Source organism: Protopterus annectens, chromosome 7.part1 (assembly GCF_019279795.1).
Source record: "Protopterus annectens isolate FY-2018-M chromosome 7.part1, PAN1.0, whole genome shotgun sequence".
NCBI lineage: Eukaryota > Metazoa > Chordata > Ceratodontiformes > Protopteridae > Protopterus > Protopterus annectens.
Window position 1 is genome coordinate 247413792 of NC_056740.1, and position 13382 is coordinate 247427173.

Here is a 13382-nt window from a genome sequence, read left to right on the forward strand (position 1 = left end):
AAAATAACTTTCTTCGGTGGCGTAAGCTAGAGAACCTTGTTGGCTAGGCTTACATAGGCCCTTGGGCCGTTAACCTAGTACCTACCTATGAACATCCCAGGCTGTATCCTACATTAACTCAGGCACAAACATTTGCAGCACCATTAGGCAACCTGTTCATCCAAAGCCTGAGTACTGGCTTTGTCCCAGCCGAGTGGAGGACAGCCACTGTCATCCCTTTACACAGACGTGGAGCGTCCACTGATCTGGGAAATTATAGACCCATCAGCCTAACTAGCCTGATCTGCAAGGGCATGGAACAGATTATCATGGACCTCATTAGCAGGGACATTGCCAACCTGCAAACACTTGCCCCCACACAGTTTAGCTTTGTCAAGAGGAGGTCATGTCTGTTACATCTGGTCAAGTTCTTTGAGAAAATCACCCAAGCAATGGATGAGGGGAAGATGGTGCATACCACCTACCTTGACGTGTTCAAAGCCTTTGACACTATTCCCCACTCTGGTATAATGGATAAAATCTTTCAACTAGGCATCAATCCATATGTTACCAGATGGGTAACAAACTGGCTCACTGATAGAACCCACCTAATCAAACTAGGAGAAGCCACCTCAAGCAGTAGACCCATAACGAGCAACGTACCCCAGGGATCTGTCTTGGGGCCCCTGTTATTTGGGATATACTTCTCTGAAGTGCAGGCCAAAGCCAGTGGGCTATGACTGACCAAGTTTGCAGATGACTGCGGCCAGCTTGCAGTCAACTCCCCAAGTGATGTGGATATCCTCCAAGAGGGTCTCACCTAAACAAGTAACTGGTGCCAGAAACATGGCCTCAAGCTGAATGCCAAAAAATGCATCATCATCCCCTTTGGGGAGAGTGACGTCCCCACATATTATCATATTAATAACAACGTCCTAAGTACACAATCAGTAGTGAGGGATTTGGGCACCCAGGTTGATAGTAATCTGACTTTTGACCACCATGTTACTTCTGTTGTACTGAATGCATTCTACATGGCCCACCTCTTAAGTAAGGGTATCTCATCCAGAGACAAAGAGATCATAACATCCCTGTATTCTTCCCTTATAAGGACAGTTATTGAATTGTATTGAATTGTATATAATTATATAAAATTAGCAGTGGGGAGTCCTGGGGTCTGCCCATCTGCAAAAATAGACTGTTTTGTGTTTGTTAGATTTTTGACGTTTCAGATGATCAACCATATCGTCACAATCTTTTGAAAGTCAGTGTTATGAAACATCAATCTTATGAATTAGTTCCATTTGTGTTCCAGCTTGCAGAAGTTACAGAGACAATGTAGGATAAGCAGACTGTCTTATTGGATAAGGCTAGTAATGGGAGTTGTAACAAAAATCCAAGAACACTGACATAAGCAAATAAGACCTAATAAAAAGTGTCTTTTGGAAAATTACTGAATGAAGACGTATGTATTGGTTATGGGTGAATTTTGTACAGCAATAAATTAAATGCCAATTAGTTTGTAATGAGTTAAGATAATGTTATGTCTGACTGTACACTGGAACCTAACAGGAGAGACTTTAAGGTTTTGCTTTGCTTTGTTGGGAAGGCAGTTGTTTACTATTATAACCTTGAACCCCAAAATCTTGAAACCTGTGATACTGAGACCATGATATTTGAAGACCAAAATGCTGAGGACTACAATGTTTACAAAATCTTGAATACTGAATCCCCCCACCACCACTATGTACCCAGTAATGAGTGCTAAATTGTATCCTGAAAAGTTGTGGTCTCAGGACCGAGTAGAAGCATGGGACCTGAGGGGGGGGGGGGGGGGCTAGTCCAGGAGTTAGATATTGTGGTCTTCAGTATTTAGTTCTTTCAGTATTATGGTCTCAGGATTATGGGTTTCAATGCTGTGAGCTTCAAGATTGTGATAGTGAACTGAAAACAATAGATTTGTCAGCTCAGTGAGAGGATTCCCTTTCATGTGAGGAAGCAAATTTATTTATTTATTTTATTTATTTATTTTACATTTGTTGACTGGGATTGTTTGACTGAGCTGAAGAGCCCTTTTTCAGTGGAGGTCCGGGGAGAAAAGCTCCAACATATACAATTTTCATTATAAATTAGCATTAAACAGCAATGTTACAGGATTATTACAAGGCATTAAGTAGCAATACAATGTTATACATTGTCGATAATCGGGAGTATAGCATAAATATTTCAAGATGTATAAAAATAAATATGTCATTAAGATGAGTATAGTTTTTGGGGTAAGTGGTAATAAAAACCCAGTTTTATCATGATGTAGTTGCATGAAGGCAAGACAATTGCAATAGAATAATATGCTTAATAGATTTTAGAAGACAGTAGAAAGGGTAGTCAAGGAAGATGAGAGAGCTACTGAGAAGAGTGAGTTAAGGGCAAAAAGTAGATTAAGGTATGAGAAGTAGGGAATGTTAAGGAGGGAGAGTGCAGTGGCAGGACCAGTGACTTAAAGTGCTCTACAGATAGAAAGTGCACATATTAAGCTTATGCTTATATGTCCAGAAAATGTGTTGAAGGCAGAATGGCAGTTGGAAGACATAGCAGTATTAAAAAGGCAGCAACATTTCAATGAAAATATTCAGTTCCTGAAGAGGTGGGTATGTGTTTCTAGTATAGCACTCAAATGGGAAACGCCTTTGTCCACGTTGTATACCTGTGAACTGAGAGTCATTATCTTTTAATTTGCAACCAAATTCACACATCCAAATGGAATCTCCACCTCAGTGTCCAGCAGTCAGAAATTCTGCATTGTCACCCATTTCTCCTTTTATATGGAGAACCATCGTCCTTTATAATCAAGTGTGGTCAGAAAGTGGCTAGTTTTGGAGATAAACCTGCAGCCAGTGTAAGAAAGTGGAGAGTGAACTTTGCTTTTACATGGAAGCAATTCATTGCTTTAGCTTCTCAGGGGTAGTTTGAATGAACACTATGGGGAAGAATCTTTCTTTGCACAAACATGATCACGACAGCTTTTATTTGTGGAGGATTTGTGTCACTTTACAGTCAAGAGGTACACCGTCTCAGGGAGGGCATTCTTTTGCGACTTTCATTATGTGAAATGTTTCTAAAATAGTATGAGTTTTATTTTAGAAGACATAACCTATGTTTTGACTTGCAGATTGTTACTTTATTATTATAATTTCAGAGGATTCATGCTTCAGATTTGTTTACAGTCTTTCACAACAAACAGCTGTGTCTTTTCTAGAACCTGTGTTGATTCACCCACAGTCACTACCAGTTTATAAGATATTCATTATAGACAGACCACTGCGGTGGTGGTGCTGCGGTAGCGTTGTCTCCTCACAGTAAGACGTTGTCCTGTTCGATTCTCAGCTAGAGCGTCTTCTGTGTGGAGACATGCATGAATGGGCGTACCTTCGTTGAAGGTTGTGCATCAGGGCCGACAACTCGGCACGTAAAAATCTACTGCCAATCATTAGCGGACTGGAGTTCCACTGTGGCAACCCCTAACCAGGAAAAGCCAAAAGACACACATTATGGACAGACCACTACACACATTTTATTGAATTCCTCTCCTTTCTATGGGTGTTAAAGGATGCCTAGTTCGGAGTCGTTCTGGAATTCTGAAGTACGTTTTAGTCATGCAAAGCACTCCACCTGACAGCATCCCGAATATTGCCACCAAGCTTGTTCTTTTCACAAACACTCTGAACCAGTTTGCTTACTGCCTATTTGGAAAGGTTAATTCATTTAAAACAGTTCCATACTGTGATGGTAGAGCGAAGGTGGGCAGAAGCTACAGTTCTTAGATGCACTCCGCTGCTCACCAACAAAAGTTAAAACCAAAGCATTAAAGGAATCATGATTTTTAATAGCATTAATGTGCTCCCATAGTCTACAACGTAATTCCTTAATACTCTTCCAACATAAAACTATGAACAAGTATAGCAAATAGCAACATGTACAATACAAGTGCTACGGCAATTGTATCTCTGTAACTTCCTATACAAAATTAATATGCTTAAAACTAACAACTAAAATTACTGATGAACCTACATTGTTCACAGTCGGTACATGAAAACACACCGACTGTCGTTGTTCCAAGCCTCAATTCTTTAACTAAATATAGTTCTAATAACATTTTTAGGTTTTGAACTTTTTTGAACACAGCTTGGGGTCTTTAAACTACTATTGAACTTAACTCTGGATTACCAAGCACTACTTTCCAATTATTTTTAACTATATCAATAATATTCTGACTGTCAGTAGTTAATGGCACCACAAAAGCACATCTCCTACCATCAGAAGTGGTATTTTTTTCTGTCTTTCGTTCTTTGTAATTAAAATTAATTCCCCTGGTTAAAATAAATGAAAAATGAATATCTCTTTTACTTGGTACTTTTTTTGATTTTTTGAAGTTCTTCTACAGGGTAACATCTATCTACAAAGTCTTTCCAAAAATTCTACTTTTATTAATTCACTGTCGTTGGTAATTATACAGCATAACTTAATAATTGGCTCTTGAAAAATATTCATTTTGATTTTTTTAGGGTAATGACTAAAAGAGACAAATAATTGTTACTAAACATCTCTTTCCTATAAACTGTGCTCTCAAATCTACATGCATTGACATCCATTGTCACTGTAACATATAAAAAATTTATTTTTTGTTCCTTTACCTCTAATAGCAAATTTTAGCCAAGGTATAGTCTCATTAATTTGCTCAACAAATTTGATAAGTGAACTCTCACTGCCTTTCCAAATAAAGACCAAATCATCTCTGCACCTTTTATAATGTGTAACTTGTTGAAATAATGGTATGGCCTTCAGAAATTCTTCCTCCCACCAGCACATAACTGTGTTGGCGAATGCTGGTGCAACCCTGGCCCCCATAGCCACACCTGTTAATTGTAGATAAATGTTGCGATTAAACAGGAAAAAAATATTCTTGAGTACAAGATCTATCAAACAGCATACTATATTTTTGTGACTCCATCCATTTTAACAACTTTTTCTAAATAAAGTCTCATATATGCCAATCGTTCTTCGTGGTCTATACTAGTGTATAAAGCGCTTACATCTATTGTTCCAAGTAAAGTTTCTTCACCTGTGAATTTATATTCTTTTAAAGTATTTAAAAATTACCAGGAAGTTTTCAGAAAAAATTGACCAGCTTGCACTATAGGGTTCAGTATATGACCCCCCCCCCCCAAAAAAAAAAAAAAACAGAAATACATAGAGTTTTATTCATAGGAGAGGACACAATAGGCCTATATGGGGGAAACTTCCAATATTTATATGAAAAAATTCTACCAAATTCAGGCTGTTCCACTAGTAAAATTCATAAGTTTCCCAATAAATATAACTTTAATTAAATAACTCAAAAAGTTCTCAGTCTATTTCACTGTAACAGTTTCTTACAAAATCTCTACTAGCAACTCGATATTGTTGAGCATTGGAAAGCATATTAATAATTTAATTTTCATATTTGTCTTGTTCTGTAATAACGAGACCACAGCCTTTGTCCGCTTTCATGGATCTCAGGTCTTCATATATGGATTCCGTTCAGAATTTCAAAGCTCAAAACTTCGAATTTCATATGATCGAAGGTCATATGTTCGAAGTTTCAAAACTTCGAAATCCTGAACAGATATCGGCATACAGCGCAGACCAGGAGATTTCCCTTGTCCTTGCTGTAGTGCGATCTCGGAGGTGGTATATTTAAGTTGCGAGGGGTGCAGGGGGGCTTGCCCCCCTGCATACACATGTTTTAGCGTGTTGGGTGGTGTTTTGGGGGGTTCACAATTTTGAGATTCCAAGATCTCGAGAGTCTGAACTTGAGATTTTGGGATTTCAAAATTTTGTAGTGAACCCATATATATATATATATATATATATATATATATATATCTATTATATATTATATATATATATACTCGGAACACCAACATTTCACTACAGGTAAGTAACTACTTGGCCAGCCTGGCAAACAAACTAAAACCGAAGGAAAGAAAACCATCCCATTGGGGGGGCTGAATGTACGAACTCCGAGATCGCATTACCACAGAGGTAAGGGGCAAAGGTCAACATGTTGGCCAAGGTGGTTACTTACCTGTAGTGAAATGTCAGTGTTCCGAGTGGTTGGTCTTCTGGAGTTTCAGTTTTTTCATCTCGGTCTTTTGAAAGTCTGGTAAGTGAAGATCCATACATACATACATATATATATATATATATATATATATATATATATATATATATATAAAAACAGAAATTTGAAGGCAAACACCTATTGTCAACATTTGCTGTTCTGCTTTAGTGTTACTGTTTTATTTTTTATTTTTCACAGTTCTGGGACTTGCAAATGTGGGTCTTGGAATTACAGCAAGAAGTCCTAATTTTCTCTCTGGAAATTGATAGTGTTATTTTGCATTCAGCTAATCTGCAGAAACTAGAGGTGAAATATGTCTGGTGTTCGAATGATTTCACCTGCACTAGATGTTATATTTTCTCAGCAGCTTCATTTATTTCATTTAATACCTCCTCCTTTATGTAAGCAGTAGATCTGGTTTGAATGTGGGGATGTGTGGTGTTCAGTTCTTAGTAGCTGTAGGAAACGTGTGTTCCTTTACTGTCAGAAGTTTCTCTTTTCATCCCCAATTAGTCTTAAGAGAGAACCACCAAAATTATCAGTTTACCACTGTCTTATAGAATTTATAGTCTTCACTGTTAAGGAATAGTTGTTTGAGGTTCTCAGTATTGCAGTGTACATGTTTCTGAATTCAATAAGCATATTTTCTAAAAGATGAAGTTATTTAAGAGTCTGGAATGGGTTCCATACCTCTTGCTTATTTCAGATGCAGAACTTGTCATACAAGCAAATTCTGTGACTCTGTACCTAATTACATTTACAATCGAAAGTGGTCCTGGAGTGTTAATTCATTCAACATAAAACCAGCATTCATATATCAAACTATGAACAACGATATCTTGACTTTCCATCCTTATTTGATATCTGAATTATGTGCAAAGTGGTTGTATGTATGCTATGCATTTTGAATACTTTGTGTTAATGTACATGATGACCATTTTTCACTTATGAAACATAAATATGCACTAATGGGTTAGCACATTTCTATTCTAATTTTGTGCACATTGTACAATAGTGGCTTAAACAGTATTAAAGTAATTGGATAGACTGCACTGTAGTGTGCATGTATAAATGGCATGGATTTAGAGCAGTAGTTTGTTTTGCTTTTGTACAATAGCATTTTTTCACTCTTCAGTGGTTATGGTGTTTATATATTTTATTTTCATAAGGTTAAATGTGCTTCACTGTTGTTCTTTACTTGTAAATAATGGTGTAGGAAGAGTGTAGTTGAAGGGTGTGGTCTTTGCTGATCTGACATAACACTTTGTCTTACTTCAGAGACTAGTGACAGACCTGTATTTTTATGGTTGAGGTCAAACTGAGCAAAAGTAAGTCATCAACTATGTACGTAATAGAACTTTTAAACTCCAAGTAGGTCAGATTTCATCACACCCTGTATCCAGTGACCTGCAGTGTCCAACAGTGATAGTTTTTATAATCCCCCCTGTTTGCTCTGTTTATCAGCATCTCCTTATTGTCTGACCAGACAGTACCACTTTTTTTATTGTACATTAAACTCTCAGTTAACCAGCACCCATGGGGATTGGTAGATGCCAAATAACTATTTTCTGGTTGCTTGAGAGTTACTCTGTACTATTAAAAATAGGCCTGACTAATACTGTACCCTATACTATTTGTTTGGTTTGGGGAGAGAGGGAATTTATTCCTGTCTTTGTCTAAAACTCTAAAAAAAAAAAAAAAACGTAAGGTATGTTTCTGTGGGGGAAAACAGAAAGTGCAACACATGAAAATTGTACTGTATTTCTTCAATATTTTTTGCTGGTTGCTTGAGTTAACTGAGAATTGACTGTACGGAGATGACCTTGCAGTCTAGTTGACTTGCCATTCACTACCCTCCTACAGTTGACCTTGACCTCAAATTTGTCAGGTGTCAGCTTTTTCAGTCATTTGTTCTAGAGACCTTTTCATTGATTGGTTCTATAGTCTAAGCATTTAAATGATGGAAGCTGTTCTGTTTGTTACTTCAGAGACATTACATATGGCACTTAGAATGTAAACCTTTAATTCCCCAATGACACAGCCCTTGAATACCACCACAGAATTTAAATATCTTTAAGTCTGGCTAGAACTTTCCTGAGTAATATACATAAAAGTCCTCATAAAAATTCTTAAACTGCTTAATACATGGCATAAAGTAGGAAATCTCTTAGTAAGGGAGTTACACTTTGTAAAGTTCTACCAGCTGCAAATCTGGAGACCATAATTTCTGCCATTAGTCCTTACTCACCAAGAGCTGCCCACTACACCAAACCAGTTAAGACAAAATCTGCAGCTTTACTGGGGAGAGGAGGTCACAGTGAAGGGAGGACATCACTGTTTGACTCTCAACAAAGCAGTATGGCTTCTCGTCACCCAAAGGTCTATGCTGTTAACATGTCATCTGACACTTAAACTTCTAACCCAAGGACATTGCTTACACTGGCAAGAACAATGCAGCTGAAGACCTTTACTGGGGCCATTAACTGTCCCTCCACATCCTACATAGTCTTACAACATTTTCTTGAATGCAGTAGTTAACCTTTCTACATTTGTGTTTTTTTTAAGATCTGAAGCTTACTGGTAGTTAGCAAGAGAGGCTTTTCTTTACATTAGTAATCTTGGTAGTTTAAAATCACATCTGTAAAACAAAGCAACGTTTGCAAAAGAGAATAACACAGTAGTCTGCTGTACTGATGCCCATTAGTGGTTAAATTTTTTTTTGGTCCCTTCGGACCTCATTTTTCTGACTCACCCCCCCCCCTAGTACCAAATATCCACTCTGGGTGTACCAGCTACTTTCCAACCCTCCCTTGGACTTACTCCATTGTTGCTGGGGTCAGTAGTTGATCCTGAAGATGTCCTGGGGGCTCAGCTCATCTGTGCTTTCATCCAGGGGTATTTTTTATGACCTACCCATTTCCTTTCCCCAGTCACCACACTCATTGTTTTTGTGCCCGAAGGCAACTCCCTTCTTTGGACTGTGCCGTCCCTTAGGGAGCATATTAACGATTGTCTTCTCACCTGGGATGGGCATGCTCATCCCTTCCTTGCTGCTCTATCAGTCACTTTAGCCACTAGTTAAACGTGGGTTGGCTGGGCTGTAGTCAGGGCTTTATCCCTCTGCACCACTGGAGTGGCTATTAAATTGCATCATTTAATATCTTATGATGGAATAACTCCTTGGTGAATTAGTGATTTGCAGAGTATAATTTGTATCAAGATTGATTTACTGTGTTTATTACTATTATGTATGTATCATTGTATTTTCATTTATTTATTATTATTATTTACTGCTGTAATAAATGATAGCAGAAAATGGCTTCTGAGGTTCAGTTGCTTTAGGCCGTGTACCACAAATAAAGTAAAATAAACAAGGAACTAAGTAGGAAAATATGTCGTTGTAGCAGAGAGAGAAAATGTACTTGGTGAAATGAAATCCATAAGCTGTTTTTTTAGTTGTGCCTTCAAGAAACAGAGGGTGTTATGGTTGTGAGAAAATATGGAAGGAAAGGGTGCATATGGACTATTGTTCTTCAGATGACCTATAGTTCCATAGTTCTTTTGTGAAAGGGACAAGTAACAGCAGATTTTAGTTTCTAAGGATAGGGTCCAAAACAGCGGAAGCACTGGGATACTAAATGATTGCAAATTGTTTGTAGCACATCTGCAAATCAAAAAAAAAGTAAAAGTAGAAGCTAAGTGTATTAGCAGTGCACTGTGCATGCCCAAATGTTTTGAAAAATGGTTTGTTTTAGGACTGTTTCGTCAATACGCTTCTCTTTGTTCAACCTGTACCATAAACAACCCATTCTGATAGACTTCACTCCAGAAGCTGCCCTTAAAGTATGCAGACAACATAATATAACAGGGTAGAATATTAGTGTGGTATTGCTTTCAAGCAAGAGCATGTTTGGTATGTTTATGAAATGCATACAGATATATTGCTTAAAAAAATTACTTCCCTTACCTGACATTTGAATTTCAAGATCATTGATTGTTGTTAGCTTGATAACAGTGAAGGTCTTGTAGACTAAGTCTCTGTTTAAGGATCCCTGACAAGTGTTATTGAAAGACTAGCTTAAGTGCACGTCATGGACATTTCTTATCTGAGACCTGATAGCAACAAGAACGTGAGCTGTATAAAGTTTCACAGAGTCCTATGACTATATATATATATATATATATATATATATATATATATATATATATATATATATATATGTATGTATAATGTATATATGTGTGTGTTTCCTACTTTTTCTGACCCAATTAATCTGATTTTATATTGTGTTTCCCTGAATGCAGTATACACACTACAGAGATTGGGCGGTGGGGTATTACTTTAGCTGCAGTGGTGCTAGAACACTCACTATGTGCACTGAACATTTAGAGACCACAAAGACTACACTCATGAGTCTTTGGCTTCTCTCTTTCATCTTCTTCTGTGATAAATAATCAGCTGTATCTTCAGTCCAGACTTTTCTAACAGTGATCGGGAAACATAAGGTCTTCCTCAGTCTTGACAACCAGCATTGCACAGAGTGGACAGTCATTTGTGTTTGTTAATGCTGCAGTGTTTACTTCAACTGCGTTTTGCCTACTCATTGCAAACTAGTTAGACTAATTTGTAGAATGGCTGACCATCTAAATAGTTGATGATCCTTTTAGTCTGCATGTCAGCCTACAAGACTTCTTTCAGCAACATGTCAGCACTATTAGTGACCTTACGGGTATGTCACAGCTGGTGGTCTCTTTTCGCACTGTGATATATTACTGGTACAGCATTTCTCATTACCATGAGCAGTCCAGTTTAACACACACTGCTTTATCATTCAGCCCCTCTCTAGTTTATTTAGCTTTCATTTGTTCGCTAGGTAATTGAACTTGTCTGAAGACCCTTTTCAGCTACGACCCTGCCCAAACTGGCAGCTACAACAACATGAACACAAACATATTACATATAGTAATTATATATGCAAGTACAATTGGTTAATATAACAATAAAGAACAGTAAGTACATAGTTAAGTACAGAGCTGTCAACATGTCATGCAGTAATATGCTGTTAGCAAGGTATGCACATTTATATACAGCCTTGCAATGAAATGTAATAGAATGGGAACTGCAAGCCACAAAATCAGTCTCTGATTGTTATGCTTTTACTTTTCAGATGCACTTTAATTTGTATGATAACAAGAAATAGAGTAAATCAGTCAGTAAATAAGTGCAAAATTTATTACAAACAAGAGCCTTTGAATGTCAGATGGTGTGGGGGCCCAGCCAGAATTCACCATCACATCTGTTTTTCATGATTACTGTTATTTGTTCTGTTTATTGGCAGTGTCCTTTGCTTTGCATGTAAAGATGTTCTTTTCATAATACAACTCAAAGATTCTTAAAGAAAGATCTCTTCTGCACCACTGTTGCAGCGCACACATGACTACAAATAACTGTGAGGTCTTTACTTAACAATAAGGAAGTTTGCAGAAACAAAAAAAATTTGTCAAGAAAACACTTGGGGTCTTTTATCTGATCTTAACATAAAGCTGGAGGAAGTTCAAGCTGGCAGCCTTTGAATATGTGATATCAAGCATGACACCTTAATCTGAAATGCACTGATATGGCACTTTAAAGTGTTGTGACAGATAAGTATCAGTTAAAAATACCTTTATCTTGTTTCTGTTTTGCAGACTTCCGCTACAAAGAAAACGTCTTTTCCCCATGCTCACTCCTACAAATGGTTGGCACTTAGCTGGGGTAAGTCATGTTGCCCGTTCCAGCTGTTGCTGTACTTGGTGAAGATGTTATTAAAGGTGACCCCATCCATAAAGAGATTAAAATAGTGAACTGCTGTACTGCTCTCAATTGTTATAGAACAACAGGATGCTGTCACATGGATTTCTAATTACAATGTTGATGGTCTGGGTAAAAAAGGTGTTAGGCCAGTGATTTTATTGTAGGACTATAAGGCTTCAGGTTGCTGTGATATGATTCTTAAAGTGAATTTGCTACTTCAAAATACATATTCTGACACAGGTCCTTAAAAAGACTTTTATTGTTAGTAGGCCAAGGATTAATTTTAGTCATATTCACTCTTATCACAGTTTTTCCATTAATCCAGTGAACTCTCTGTTTCCTTATTTTGTTTGTATTAATTGTTGATGATGGGTATGGCGGATTTTGGGAACACCCTGCAAAATTTCTAATCTACAGTCTTGTAGTAGAAATTACTTGTAAAACTATTTCAAACTGACAAGGATAGCTAGTACAGTTCTTGTAGTGGTGATTATGCTTATTTCATTGTAGAGATGTACACAGTAACAGTAGTCAAGTCACATCATGAAGTACTGTTGGAGTACAACAGAAGAATAACCGATGTGTTGACACAGTATTGCATCATGAAGTACTGTCGGAGTACAACAGAAGAATAACCAATGTGTTGACACAGTATTGTATCATGAAGTACTGTCGGAGTACAACAGAAGAGTAACCGATGTGTTGACACAGTGTTGCATCATGAAGTACTGTCGGCATACAACAGAAGAATAACCGATGTGTTGACACAGTATTGCATCATGAAGTACTGTTGGAGTACAACAGAAGAATAACTGATGTGTTGACACAGTATTGCATCATGAAGTACTGTCGGAGTACAACAGAAGAATAACCGATGTGTTGACACAGTATTGCTGTTTCCCAGAATTTACACTCCCCATACATGCATGCACATGGGTGCAGCCAGACTTGCATCATGTAAGCTAGGTTGTGCAAATTATTGATTCTGGGAGTGAAATTTTACCCCACTCATGGGCACCAGGTCTACCATATGCAAATATATAAGTGAAACAGAAAGGTTGCAAGTGAGCCATTAAACATGGTAACTTCATCCAGGGTGATATGTGTTTGCTATTAGCAAGTTGTTCAACTAAACATTTCTAGTCTGCTTGTACTTTATTGTTATTTAGATATTTTGATGTATACACCACAGAATAAAGGGTACTTTTTAGTGGTGAGGAGGGTGTAGCATAAGGTCTTAGGCTAAAAGATGAAGGGTGGGTATCAGGTGCATTGCAAATCAAGTGGTGGACAAGAGCTGCAACAGTTTAAATATGGACTAAACCCTGATCCATAGAAGCATAGAAGTGACAAGGAAGAGTCAGTCCATAAACCATAACAAACCCTGTCAATACCCATCCTTACAGGATATCCTCTGCCTCCAGGAGAGCAAAACAAGCCAGGCCAGGG

The 13382-nt window shown here is 37.6% G+C and overlaps 1 protein-coding gene across 2 annotated transcripts in view; it reads left to right on the forward strand.

The window, feature by feature from the left end:
• ARHGEF3 (Rho guanine nucleotide exchange factor 3) overlaps positions 1-13382 on the forward strand; it is a 3017585-nt gene that overhangs the window by 833963 nt on the left and 2170240 nt on the right. For both annotated transcript variants that reach the window (XM_044078691.1, XM_044078693.1), the window contains exon 2: positions 11828-11894. In XM_044078691.1, coding sequence (XP_043934626.1) covers positions 11828-11894 — 67 coding nt within the window. The remainder of the gene's footprint in view (positions 1-11827; positions 11895-13382) is intronic.